Raw genomic sequence first — 14,479 nt, forward strand, 5'->3', positions numbered from 1 at the left:
GATGATGATAAATGTTTCTTGAGTATCAAATCAGCATATTAGAATGATTTTTGAAGGCTCATGTGACACTGAAGACTTGGAGTAATGATGCAGAAAATTCAGCTTTCCCATCGTAGAAATAAACTACATTTTTAAATATATTAAAATAGAAAAGTCATTTTATAACATTTCACAATATTCGTGTATTTTTTAATGCAACTATGGTGAGCATAAGAGACTTTCAAAAACAACAAAAAATCTTACAGACCCAAACCTTTGAACAGTAGTTTATTGGCTGATATTGAATATTTAATTGGTGCATTTCCACTATTGTTTTAATTACTGTTGCTGTCATCTAACGCTCACTTGAAATCTTAAACTGTAGTAATTAAATTAATTTTAAACACTATTAAAAGTAACCTTTAACAAATCTCAAAATAAATATTCATTTTTCATACTGCTTGTGCATTATAATGTTGTGATGCCTAAATGTAATTTCACTTGTAGAATTTAAAATGATTGATTTGATTTTTATTTTATTTAGACAGAATAGTACAGATTTTAAACATCTGCCATCAGTTATTGGCAGTAACATGAAAATAAAAATAGGTATAGTATAGTAGTTCAAGTAGAGTTGATGATTCACGTAGATGCATGAGCTACATGAGGTTATCTAGTTTTTTTTCCCCCCACTGGGCCACCACAATTAGTGTTTGCCTTGCAGTGGGATGCTGGGCAGACCTCAGGACAGACATGTGCAGTTAAGCACAGCAGAATAGAGATGCTAACATAGACTCCTGGTAAACGGATCTGAGGCTGTTGGGGAAACGGGGGAGGTGAAGTGACCTACTTAGGAGAGAAGGGATGCTGTGTAAACACGAGGGAAAGAAGGGGTGGGTAAGAAAAGACTAGATTGGCAGGTGACAATTTTTATTTTTCCCACTTGCCGTAGCAACTTGTGAGCGGAAGTAATGCAGATGGTTCAACGTGCTGAACGTGCTCTGTGTATTTATACACATGTATGTGCATATCCCATGTTGCACCAGCATTACCAGATCACAACATTTCACACCTCTGATTCGATCTCCAGATGGAGTGAGAGACATGTGCACAAGCGCACAGACCTGCACACTGATGAGCAGGAGCCTGTGGCATTACTCACTGTAATGTGGAAATGTCACTGCACATTCGCACACAAAAGCGCATCTGCGGCTCTCACAGAGACTGCATTTACCCTGATAGATTTCTGTCTCACCAGGCAACCAGTGCCCTTTCTTTAGGTCACATCCGGTAGGCCTGTGTCTCACCTCTTATTCTCTAGCGTCTGCAAATTCTAGTCATACTTGACTTCTGCCATTGAATACTAAGCCAGGAGGGATGGACTGAGTATGGATGAAGTTTTTCTGGTGAGCTAGTCTCATTTTTTTTATACAGAAATCTCTTCAGCTCAAAAAGGATGCATTTATTTGATTCAAATTTTAATGTCATTCATTCCTGTGATTTCAAAGCTATATTTTCAGCATCATTACTCCAGCTTGTAGAGTGACATGATCCTTCAGAAATCCTTCTAATATGCTGATTTGCTTCTCAAGAGACATTTTTTAGTATTATCATCAATGTTGAAAATATGCTTAATATATGTGTGGAAACAATGATACTTTTTTCAGGATTTTTTATTCAAAGTAAAAACAATTATTTAAACAAATTGTAACCTTATAAATGTCTTAACTGCCACCTTTTTTAATAAGTTTAATGCTTCCTCGCTCAACAAAAGTATTCATTTCTTCAGCTCATTATAGCTTAAGTGTTAATGTGACACGCCATGGACAGCGCGCGCTATTCAAATGCAAATGATCTGAGGCAAGCCATGCAAACATACCAACGCCCACATCAGCTGGATAAAACATATCAAGTTTAATAAGAATCTTGTACTTTACCTCGTCTTGCTACGCTGTGAGGAATAATACTATAGTAATAATCCTGGAAAATGTACCTCAGAAGTGCTTGTAGTTTATTTTCGAGGAGCAACGGATCCAGCTTATGTAGTAAGTTATTTATTCTTAAGTGCTTTGTTCTAATCGCGATATTGAATACTGTCTATAAACCGGAAAAAGACTGTTTATATATGAATTGCGTGTCTATGAATGAATGAATGAATGAATGAATGAATGAATGCCACAGACGCGAGTGCTGTTGTTTACTAAAAAAAAAACAGCGCGTGTCTGTGCCGTTCATTCACTCTCGCACCTACATTAGTAAACATGTTATTTTTACCTTAACACATCCAAACTATATTGCTATAGCCTACTGAGATGTGTAAAAATAGACTGAAATCTTTGTATAAGCAACAAACTGCAAATTAACATTTATATGCTAGTATATCATAAACACGATATGTTACAGATTAAATATGAATGTTTAGACAATATTTCGTTGATTAGTTTTTGATCGTTTATAAAGTTTATACTGTAAAAAAAGTCTACTGGCACATCAAATAAGCTTTTGTTCGCCAATTTCTGCTCATATGTTAAATGTATAGTATGGGATGTTTTGTCAAAAATAAAGTAGGTATATTGAATTGTCAAAAATAAAGTAGGTATATTGAATTGTCAAATAAAGTAGGTATATTGAATTGTCAAATAAAGTAGGTATATTGAATTGTCAAATAAAGTAGGTATATTGAATTATCAACTAAGATGTTGTTATAGAGTTTTTTCCAATATTCAAACTAATGAATCCTTACCTTTGAAATGCGTATGATAAAATGTATACTTTTTACAAAGAAAGATTACACTTGAAATATTGTTAAAATTGTAATTGTTGTTGTAATTGTAACCTATTTGTAACTGGTTACAATTTCTAACTGTAAAATATATATATATATATATATATATATATATATATAATTTATTTTGTCCTCGCATTCTTTGGTACCCAGTGACACACCTGTGTAATTGGCTCATTATGCAGTCATTGTCTTCTCAGGTGTGAATCACACCCCCACGCATATTGCCTTTCCAAACAAAAAGTGTCTTACAAAATTTAAATCAATGTATTGTTTTATGTGAATGATTAGGCAGGATGATTTTCAGATCATTTTGGAGCAAAAACTCTAGGCGACAACATCCATTAGTCAAAAGTCTTGTGGACACAAATTTAGTATGTGTTTTGTGGCCTTATTTCAGAAACTTTAAGTTTTAGTTTTTTCAATAACCATGCATAAACAATATTCTCTCAAAAATAAAAACATGTACATGTTGCTCACATATTATGGTAGCCTTGTTTGTGCTAAATAGTGTAATGACAATTTTGCCAATAATATTTGCATATTACAAATGTCAGGGCATGTCAAAACATCTCAAGGACCCCAAAAACACCTTAGACTCCACAGGGTTAATGTACTGTAATTAACCACTTTTGTTAGTAGCTTTTAGTGTTGAAAAGTAATTAAAATTTAATAAAAAAGAATAAAAAAATTATGAGTATCTTGGTAAGCTAAAGTTTCAAAGTAGCTTCTCCAGCACTCCACTACTCTGTAACTCATTTTTATGGGATTGATTCCACTTTAAATTCCAGTCACCACTCTTTCTAAAAATGATTTTCTAGCTCACTATGCTATACTGCCCTCCACCTGTTCTGCTGCTATCTGTCTACACGAGTCTCCTTCATGCTACGAATCAAACATGATGTGGGATGAATGTTATAATATTCCCTATTGTACATTACTGTACAGATGTACAGCACACGGCCAGTTAATCAAGTCAGTAAAATCACTCGGGTCTGTGATATTATTGTAAAATTCTAAACATTTGACCACTGAAACCTTTAACTATGATTTTTTTACACACAATATGTAAGTTGTTTAAATTACAAAAAACAGCACAAATTTGTACATTATGTCTATGTAAAAGGTTGTTTTACATGTCAAAATTCTTCAATATTTATAAACCAGGTATGATATGTACATATGATGCAGTTGGACGATTTAGTCCCAGTCCGTTTTTTGCCAGAAGGCAAAGAATTGTTTCTCTGAACTCCATATCATGCATCTTCTTTTAGATAAGACAACCTTTCAAACAAAATCAGATCTTTTTTTTTAAAAGGAACGATTTTGATTAGGTTGACATGCTCAAAGACATGATCTTCCATGCGTCAAATTTCATATTCCCTCCGAGATAAAACAATCGGGTGAGCGTTTCTCGCTCATCTCCCTCCTGGATTCCTGTGATGCTTTTCTGCCTGTTAGAGCATGCAGGGTTGCTAGGAGCTTAGAAACTGTGGGATCTCCTTCCCTCCATTAGCATTTTTCTCTTGCCATCTCTGAAATCCTACCCTTCACCTGCTGAAACCCTGTTGTTCACTTTCATGCCTTAGTTTTAAGAAGTGACTCTAATAAAAGTCTATAGGCATGTTCCAGTCGCCCAACAGTCCCTAGCAAAGACTTCCAGGGTATTTGACTACCTTAAGCAAGATTCCGCATCGTAGAATGATTAGGCTATATATTTAGTCACTGTTAAAGACATAGGGAGCAACTGGATGAAAGTTTAGAAAAATGCATAAACAATAACACTTCGTAATTTTATTTTGGATAATAGTATGCTGATATAAGCAAACAAGAATCATGTTATTCTTTGTTGCTATTCTAAAGGTCTTACGGTAAACAGTGTTTCATGTGCCTTTAATGTTGTAAATGTCAAACTGAAGATCACAGACCACATAGCAGTTAAGTTACATATGCATTATATTTATAATAGTCATATAAAACATTGCAACAGTCATTTAGCACTTACTTTAGGGGTTTTGGGTATGAAAAATACTGAATGAAAATAATACACCACCATTCAGAATGATTGGGGCAGATTTTTATTTATTTTTTAAAGTAGTACAAAAAAAAAAAGTAATATTGTGAAATATTATTTAAACTGTTTTAATATATTTTAAAATGTAATGTTTTCCTGTTATGGTAAAGCTGAATTTTCAGCATCATTACTTGTCTTCAGTGTCACATGATCCTGCAGAAATCATCATAATATGCTGATCTGATGCTCGAGAAACATTTCATAATATTATCAATGTATCACTATCATCACGTCTTGCTGCTTAATATAATTGTGGAAACCCTGATACAGATTTTTTCAGGATTCTTCGATGAATAGCCAGTTAAAAAGAACAGCATTTATTTTAAACCGAATCATTGGTTGCACTTTATTTTAAGTTGTCATTGTTACAACGGAATTATAGGGTTTGGTTGAGGGTTAGTTGCATGTAATTATGCAACATTTATTCTTATTACTATTGTAAGCATGTAACAAGGACACAGTGAATTAGTGTTACTGAAACATTCTATAACATTAAAAATGTTGGTTGCACTTTGTTTTACAGTACCTGTACTTACAGTGTACTTCCATAAGAAAGTACTGGGTAATATAATGGGTTAGGTGTAGGTTTGGGTTAGTACCCAGTTATTACCCTGTTATTGTAATTACGGTAACACTTTATTTTCGATAGTCCACTTTAGACATTTTACTAACTATAAGTAACTTTGCAGCTACATGTCAACTAACTGTCATTATAGTATTAGTAGACTATCTGCTAACACTTTATTTTGTTGATCCCCCAACAGATATTCTACTGACTATAAGTAACTTAGCAACTACAAGTCAACTTGTTCTCCTAACCCGAACCCTAGCACCTAACTATAACTTAACAGTCTACTGACAGTCTACTACAGCCTACTAATACTCTAATGAGAGTTAGTTGACATGTAGTTGAAAAGTTACTTATAGTTAGTAGAATGTCTAAAGTGACTATCGAAATAAAGTGTAACCGTAATTACTAGAATAATTGCATAGTATGTTCATGGGGAACAGAACTGTAAAATTAAGTGCTACCAAAATGTCTTTACCATAACTTTCAAATGTACATGCAAAATTAATATTTTCTTTTCAAACAGAAAACCCCCCAAAACAGTCTCAATTTGTATTTATTTACACCTGTATATTATGTCACCATACCCAGAATCCCGAAGTGTTTAATAATATTGCACCGTTCCAATGAACGAATTGTTGTGATCATCTACACAAGGCCCTACTCTGTGTGAATGCTGTGTAGGGACCCTGTGAATCAGAACGCAGCTCAAAGTTTCCCTCCTCCTTTTTGTCTCTCAGCAAGCCAGGTAGAGGGCTGTAATTGTATTCAAAACTCTCATTTGACTCAAGCCCCTGGTGGTGAAGAAGACAAGCATCAGTTTCGGCATCCATTTGAACATTTATTCAAAGCTTCATAATTACCACCAGCAAGACAAAAACAGAATGAGAGATGAGAAGAACAAAGAGAGATAGAATAAGACTGACCCATGCAGAGCTTTGGCTTGCCTTCCTTCCTATTCAGATCTTTGTGTCACACACTTCCTCCAGAATCTTGCTGTGACCCAGATCAGTGGCAGTTCTACAGAAATCCTGTCCTAAAGCATCTGTCTGATAATGAAAAGCCAAGTACACAGCTTTGGATCGCTGTTATGGCTGCCCTGTCTCATTTTTCTGAGCAAAGCTGAGCCGGATGGATCAGCATGGAGCTTGTCAGATAATGATATGATGGTATTTCTTGTGTTTCTGCTAATTATTTTGACTGTAATTGAAATGAACGCTAGTTTTTTGAAAAGGCAGCGTTGAATTCCAGTTTGCAAACTTTTGAATTGTCATGATATTCAACAAGAAAACATATAGAGTGCACTGTGAAAAAAGATTTTTCAATAGTTGTAAAGTAAACAAGGATTATTGGAGTATATTTCAAAAGAAAATACAGTGTGGGAATTTCATTTCTTTGGCTTAAAAAAAACTTTTAAATTACGTGAAAGTACACTTTCAAGAAAGTAAACGACATCCATTTTGGTTTCGTGTAGACTTCTCGATAATAACAATCTTCATTCACTCATTACAGGCATTCAGGGTGTAAATGACAGAAAAATGCTGTCTTATCTCTGTGACGGTCATCTCACTGGGTGGCAGAAGCCATTAACGGCGTCAAATCAAATTTCCACTCCATTTGAGTGATATCAAATTACTTTCTTGGATTGCCATGGCGATGCTTGTATAATCTCCGGTGGATCCACTGTTCATTAGCATGTCTTATGTCGTAAGTGGCGACACAATCGATGCTGAGCAATCGTAGCCATTACCCAAAGTGCAGCTGTAATGAATCCAAGGCTTCGGCTTCTTTTTCTATTTCTGTTTGTTTCTCACGTCTTGTTATATCCCTATTTTAACACCCCACCCTTACAATACCTCCGCTGATGCCTGGGTCTCTGCTGCGCACATCAATTTTACTGTGCTGCTGATTGTAATGTGGATGCCAGAGGCTGAGACAGAGCACAATTCCAACAGTAAATGACTGCTGCCAGTTGGCTGCAGTGTGAGTGTTTTTGTGTGCATGTTTGTGTGTGTCAGTGTTTTTTTCCTCAATTTGTTCTTATTGCCTGCACACTCCCCTGAGGTACTTGTGTTGACGGTTGCTCTATTTTTGCTGGATGAATGTTTGTACAGTTCAAGGGGCAGCTCTCTGTGAAATGTTAGATTTTCAAATTGTTGCTTTTTTTTTTTTAACCTTCCGCTTTGGTAAGCGACTGAGGGCTGTGGCTCACCCTGAAGAGCTGTTTTGTTAAATTGCTCAATTGCACCTTTAAACACTGCATTCAAACCCTTCAATCCACACAACATATTTTGAGATCATGCGAAAAAAAATTCAACAGCCGATTTTACCTGTTCACCTTTCGAGTAACTACGCCCATCAATGGCACTTGTGCAAAATACCCTGCCTCTTGTGGGTTTATTTAGGGAATATTTGGTTCATTTGATGTGCTTTCTGAGAACAGTTTAGAACTCTGTGTGCCACTGAACACACTTCACCGAATTTAAATGCATTTAGCAGAATCAGCTTAAAAATACTATCTTTAATGTTCACTAACACAGACCAACCAGCTATAAGCTTAAAGCGATGTATTAGCAACAGTAAAATGAAAATACGATTTTTTAAAAAGTCAGCTGAAATATATAATTATTTTAAAATAATTTGACACTTAGAAAATGTTTAGAAAAAGTATTATTTAAATTAGAAACCCAGAATAAAGAAAATCATGGCTTTTATATAACTATAATTTATTATTATTATTATTATTATTATTATTATTAATAATACAAAATAATGTATTCTTATTTAGGTAATATAAAAGTAATCACATTTTTTTTTTACTTTTTCACTTAGAATTAAAAAATATATATTATCTTAGATGGACAGGGAAAATTAAGTAGATTAAATGAAGTAATTTTTGACAGTTTGCATTGTTGCAACTCTGTGGCTAGAAACAAGCAGAACATTATGAGTTGGCTTTTATGTAACAGTCATAATTTATTTTAAAACGCAAAGTAAATTGATTGCAAAATTAAGTAATCATATAAACATTTTTCATTTTTTATATTATGTTAAAACGGTCATTATTTCAGAGGTGCAGGGGAAAATTTATTGGCTGAAGTGGCTGTGAAATGTGTATAAAAACGGAAGACGACAGATACGTCCAGTGTTGGCAGCTGTATTGATTTATAAAGGGAGCGACATGATGCGTTGTTTGCATCCAGTGTTAACTATAGACTATTTTCAGGAATCTGAAATTAATAAGGTGTAAAAATAAAAGCATAAAAAAAAAACGAAAGAAGTGTCAATTTAAAGGGGATTTCCTTTACCATTTAAAATATGTTCCTTCTGAAGTCTAAAATTTTGGTTCTTTCAAGTGCAGTCCCTCAAGCATGCACATGAAGTTTAGTCCAAATCTGTATTCTGATCATCATCTTCTTTCCACTTGTGCAGGTCTTTCGCAGTGGAGAGGGCATGGGTATCAGGCTGGACAGCGCGTCTGCCTTCCAGGGTGCTATCATTTCCCCTCATTACGATTCACTCCTTGTGAAAGTCATCGCCAGTGGAAAGGATCTGCCGGCGGCCTCTGCCAAAATGAGCCGAGCATTAGCAGAGTTCCGCGTCCGTGGGGTCAAGGTAAGGCTTTTCTCGACAACAGTGCTTGCATAAACGATCTGGGGCAGCACGACTGCGTCAGATTCAGCATAGACCTCTGGAAATCGATTCAGTTGCATCTTTAAAGGTGCTGTGGTGTCAAACTGAGATTGTGTGTGTTGTGCTGGTCAAATAGATTTTTTTGAGTAAATGTCATGCCTTTAGTCAATTACTTTTGAGAAAAATTCAATTATGAAACTTACCAGCTTAGCTCATGAACAGTGGTGGTAAGTAACGAAGTAAAAATACTTTGTTACTTTACTTAAGTATTTTTTTCGGGGATCTGTACTTTACTTGAGTATGTTTTATTTGCATCTACTTTTACTCTTACTCCACTACAATATTAAAGGCAAAGTTTACTTTTTACTCCGTTACATTTACCCATGCCTGCTCCAAGTATTTATTACACTGGCTTTACAAACCAATGAAAAACTTGGTTTTATTTTGAAAAAAAGAACGCACAAGCTCTTTGCCAGCATACGCTCACATAGCAGTGAGTTCGCCATTGTGGAAGATGACCGCAGAAACAGGTGAAGGTGCAGCTCTGGCCAGCAATGACCCAGAAATTCCCGCTTACACTGTATCTTGCACATCTTCTGTTTGATACAGCTAATGTTATGGAACATGTATATTGCAGAGCTGCCAACTCTCACTCATTCAGTATCGACACTTTCCACACGCTCTCACGACACATTCATTTTCTCACGCAGAGAAAATCGCGAAGCAAAGAGGACACTGACACCGACAGACAGGACAGAGTGGGTTACTTTTCATATGAAATAAATTCTCAGCTCTCAGATTCTGTCAATTTTATTACGAAATTCAAACAATAAATACCGTTTTGGAGCTTTTAAATGTGACATGACCGATAGCTAGCGCCTGCTATGGGGTGCCGTTAATCCCTTCTACTAGTTAATTGTAAATAAACACAAATGAACAATAATAGGTAGCCTATGTTGAAAGATACAACAACTTACCGAAATCTATATACCTTATACATAATATCAATAAATCAGTGTTTTTCAACCGCAGAAAGAGGTCAGTAAAACAGCTGGAGAACAATATGTCACATAACGTTACATTTAGGCTACCTCAGAAAAAAAAAAAACATTTAATGACCATAGCGCGTTGGTTTGCTAGAAAAATTTGTATTTTATAATATATTTAATATTAGTATAAATTAGTATTTTGCTAAATATGTGCACTATATATTTATAATATTTTTTACTTATATCATTAAAATATTATAAAGTTGTTATTATAATAAAAATCACATGTATTTTTAACATTTAATAATACCAGCTGACAGGGCTCTCTGTAGCCTATGTTTACAGAATTAGGTGAGCTTTTCTTAATTTAAAAATTAACATGTATCTACTGTACCAAATATTTATCAAAATGAATCTATATTGAATCAAGATCGGAATCAAACCACAATAATTGAATTGAAATAGTAAAATTTGTATCAAAGAATGGCCTACCAGTCATTGCACCATTGCACTCACAAATTCTTAATTGCAGTATCTAATCATTTGTTCAATTAAAACATTGCATATCACTCCCAAAACAATTGATCTGTTTAATTATTAATAATTACAGTTTGAATATTACTTTTTACTTTCGGTACTTAAGTACGTTTTAAATCGGATACTTTTGTACTTTTACTCAAGTGATGTTTGAATGGAGGACTTTCCAATTTTACTGGAGTCATTTTTTATTTAGGTATATATACTTTTACTCGAGTATAATTTTTGAGTACTTTTACCACCCCTGCTCATGAATATTAATTATGTGACATCATCTAATTAATATTAAACAGGCTTAGTAGTTCCATGACCTCTCCCTTTTAGAATGGCTGCTTTTCTCCTGGTCATAGCGCACAATGGTGAAAATGGTAATTTCCCATGAAAAATCAAGCACAACAAAGCATGAGAAGCCTGACATGACAAACTGAGTAAGAGATCAGATGAGAAGTGATCTTTTTTTCCTGTGACGGAACCTATGGTTTCTCTTTTCCCCTATTAAATGTGTTGTTCTTTTGAAACGCATCTGAGCAGCAGACATTTCACGGTCTTGTCACCCGTCATGCTAGCTGCCATCTGAGGCTCTGATCAGACCTTGAGTGAGCTAAAAACATTTCCATTTTGAAGATCCTGAGCTTTTTTTTTTTTTTAAATCTCCCACACACACAAACCTGAACATGCTGGATGAGTCACTTTAGACCGTAGATGGTAACACACGTACATAATATAGTATTTATCAGCATAATGCGATCAGAGTTGGAGTGATGGCACTAATGGCACTCTTGGATGAAGGGTACAGACCTCACCATTTTATGATGTGCCGGTTTCGGAGGAAGGGAAGGGTGCGGATGGGAGAAGTTGTCATGGAGTGTTTGCGCTTAATCAGCCTGAATAAAATAAATGTGTTTACATAAACCATTAGGGAAGGAGCTTTCCTGTAAGCGTCTTTAGAAATTCGTTTGGGGGGTATTAGGAGAACCTATCTTTGTTTTGGCTGCTTTAATCGGGGAGTTTTCAGAACGCTGCATTTTATTTGGGGATGAAACGAGGATATAGCTCTGAAGACTAGTGAGCTGCCTATAAAGGGAACATTAAAGGCATGGTTCACTGAAAAATTAAAATTCTATCAACATTTATACTCCGTCATCCGTGGCCGTACACACCATTGAGGATCCTAAAGTCCGGATGGCTGTATTTTTTCCCCAATAAGGTGTATATACTAAAAGTTGTGAAATAATGGCCTGATTTTAATTTAACTTGGGTGGTGCAAGGATATTGCATAACACCAAGATAACTCATGAGCTGCCTCAGCGGCTGTCAAAATCAAAATGTTTAAAATGACCAATCAACATAGGCAGATTGAGTGTGAATTTTACTGTCATGGGATAGGGATCGTTCACCCAAATATTGGCCCATGATTTACCCACCCTGAAGCCATCCTAGGTGTATATGACATTCTTCTTTCAGACGAATGCAATCGGAGTTATATTAAAAAATGTCCTGGCATTTTTAAAGTTTTAAATTGGGATATTTTTCTTACATGAATGCATCGCTTCACTTCAGAAGGACTTTATTAACCCCTGGAGACGCGTGGAGCACTTTAATCATGAATAGATGTGCTTTGATGGACTTCCAAACACATACACCCATTCACTCCCGTTATAAAGCTTGGAAGAGCCAGGGCATTTTTTAATATAACTCCGATTGTATTTGTCTGAAAGAAAAATGTCATATACACCTAGGATGGCTTCAGGGTGAGTAAATCATGGGTTAATTTAAATTTTTGGGTGAACTATCCCTTTAAGGCAGGAGAAGTTTTGAAAAATGAAATAAAATGTAGGGAAGCGTTACACAGGCAAGCAAACCAAAGGCCCATCATTTAAAGTATCGACAGCCTGTCCGCTAATCTAACATGTTTGCTATTAAACATTTGTTTTGCATTGATATATTTTTAGTTTACTACAACAACAACAAAAAAATGTTTTATAAGAGAAGCTATAGACAATTTTGTGATGGGAAGGATTCAGTTAACGTCACTACTCATTCTTTGTTAGGCAGAAATTTCGAAAGAACTCTGACAGAAGTTCAATGATGTCAAAGCTTTGCCATTGGAGAAAGTGTAATGGTTTAACTGTATACCATGGTATCTCCCAAAAATAAGACAATCTCTGGCTTCAGTTGGTGAGTAGAAAGTGTAAGACAAGATGTAAGTAGCTAAACTAAACATTTATTATTTGACAGCTATTTTATTATAGAAATGTTAAACAACTGATATAGTTAATCAGGGATTTAAATGAATAAACATTTCCAATTTTGAACTGAAAATATATAATTTACATGATTCATGTAATGTAATTCGCAGTTGTCAATGTGAAGAGAGAAACATTAATGGAGCCATTTTTGACAGATTAAGCATCAGAATAATAATTAATTTGCACATATTGTGAATGAAATTAATGGCTACAAAGCTTTCCTGGTAGCCTTCAGCAAATTCACTTGTGTAATGAAATGATTTATAAAACAATTAAAATTAAAATAGGTATGACTGAGAGATAAGAGAGGTGGAGCAGGTACTTAGCCTGGTCCCACCAGACTCTCGTACATTTCATTTGTACATGGAGTCTGGCACCGCTCCATTGACGAGCGTTAACTTCCTTGTAGGCTGGTACTCTATTGAAGTCTAAAACTATTGTATTGAGTCACTCTACTCACAACCAAAGACTACAGCACAATCCCGGACGTAGTACTGAAGGAAAATGAAAATGGAGTGGAAGTACGTAAGAGGGAGGACCCAGGCTAGCAGGTACTACTCTCTGAAACGAAATATTTTTGGTTTGGAACAACATAAAGGCTGAGTTAATAATGAGAGAATTGTAGTTTTTGGGGGATCTAATTCTTTAAGGTGTCATAGGCACATGATGCGAAGGCAGTTTAAAGTTAAAGCATTCTAGCATTTAAAGTGGCAGACAACATAACTGCAGCATGCTTATAATAATGTTATTGTGTGTTGGTGTGGATGCAAATAAAGCTATTGTTACAGTTATTATTCTTGGTGTGAACAGGCCTTTAGTCTGACTTCACAAAAACTTAACCAAAGTGAAAAACAATTGTACCTTTAGGGGTACAACAGCTTGTCACTGGGCGGTACCCTCAAAAGGACATCTTGAAATTAATATTTTAAAGCGCATGTAAATGCACTTTAAAGCAAATTTAATTATGAGGTTCCCCTTCAGTTAGGATGCTGCCTATGTAGGCAGTGAGGCAGCTCCGGAGGTTTTGTCTCATGTGAGGAGAGACGTATGTATTTGAAGACATATGAGCTTTGAAAGGTCGGCCATCGGGGAAGCTTTTAAAGCACTGCATCGTTTCTCCGACCTCTTAGTTTTCCCTCCCAACACATTCTCATTCTCATTCTCTCTCTCTCTCTCTCTCTCTCTCTCTCTCTCTCTCTCTCTCTCTCTCTCTCTCTCTCTCTCTCTCTATCCCTCTCTCTCTATCCCTCTCTCCCTAATCTCCCTCCCATCTTGCCCTATGCACAAATCTTAAAAATTGCTCCAACATGACTTAAAAATACCTTTCAAGATGATTTTTTTCTTTCCTCCTCCGGAAAGATCTGCTGTCCATTTGCTCGTGTTTCTCCCATCTAAATTCCCCCACAGCTAGAGTAAAGTTTGTGACAGAACATCTCCGAAAATTGCCTTGCACTGATTCAGTCATTCCACCCCAATATTTCTCTTTACGCCTCCTGCACCTTGCGCTCTCTACAATCAGGAAAGTCCTCGATTACCCTGCGGGCCACATTCCCAAGCGTGACTAGAGAACCTGGCCTCAGAAGAATTCTGAGAATCACTTCAAGCTGCTGGGCGTCATGGCCGGAGCTTGAGATGTGGTGCAGCCTTCCTGTTTTTAATGAAGAC

At 35.8% G+C, this 14,479-nt stretch overlaps 1 protein-coding gene across 1 annotated transcript in view; it reads left to right on the forward strand.

Annotated features, from left to right (window-relative positions):
• Positions 1–14,479, forward strand: part of pcxa (pyruvate carboxylase a) — a 127,627-nt gene that overhangs the window by 61,288 nt on the left and 51,860 nt on the right. Inside the window, exon 10 of the mRNA XM_077233301.1 lies at positions 8,839–9,021. Within this exon, the coding sequence (XP_077089416.1) occupies positions 8,839–9,021 (183 nt within the window). The remainder of the gene's footprint in view (positions 1–8,838; positions 9,022–14,479) is intronic.

This window comes from Siphateles boraxobius, unplaced genomic scaffold (assembly GCF_051911475.1).
Source record: "Siphateles boraxobius isolate OS27281-9 unplaced genomic scaffold, OSU_SipBor_1 18, whole genome shotgun sequence".
In the NCBI taxonomy this organism is placed as follows: Eukaryota; Metazoa; Chordata; class Actinopteri; order Cypriniformes; family Leuciscidae; genus Siphateles; species Siphateles boraxobius.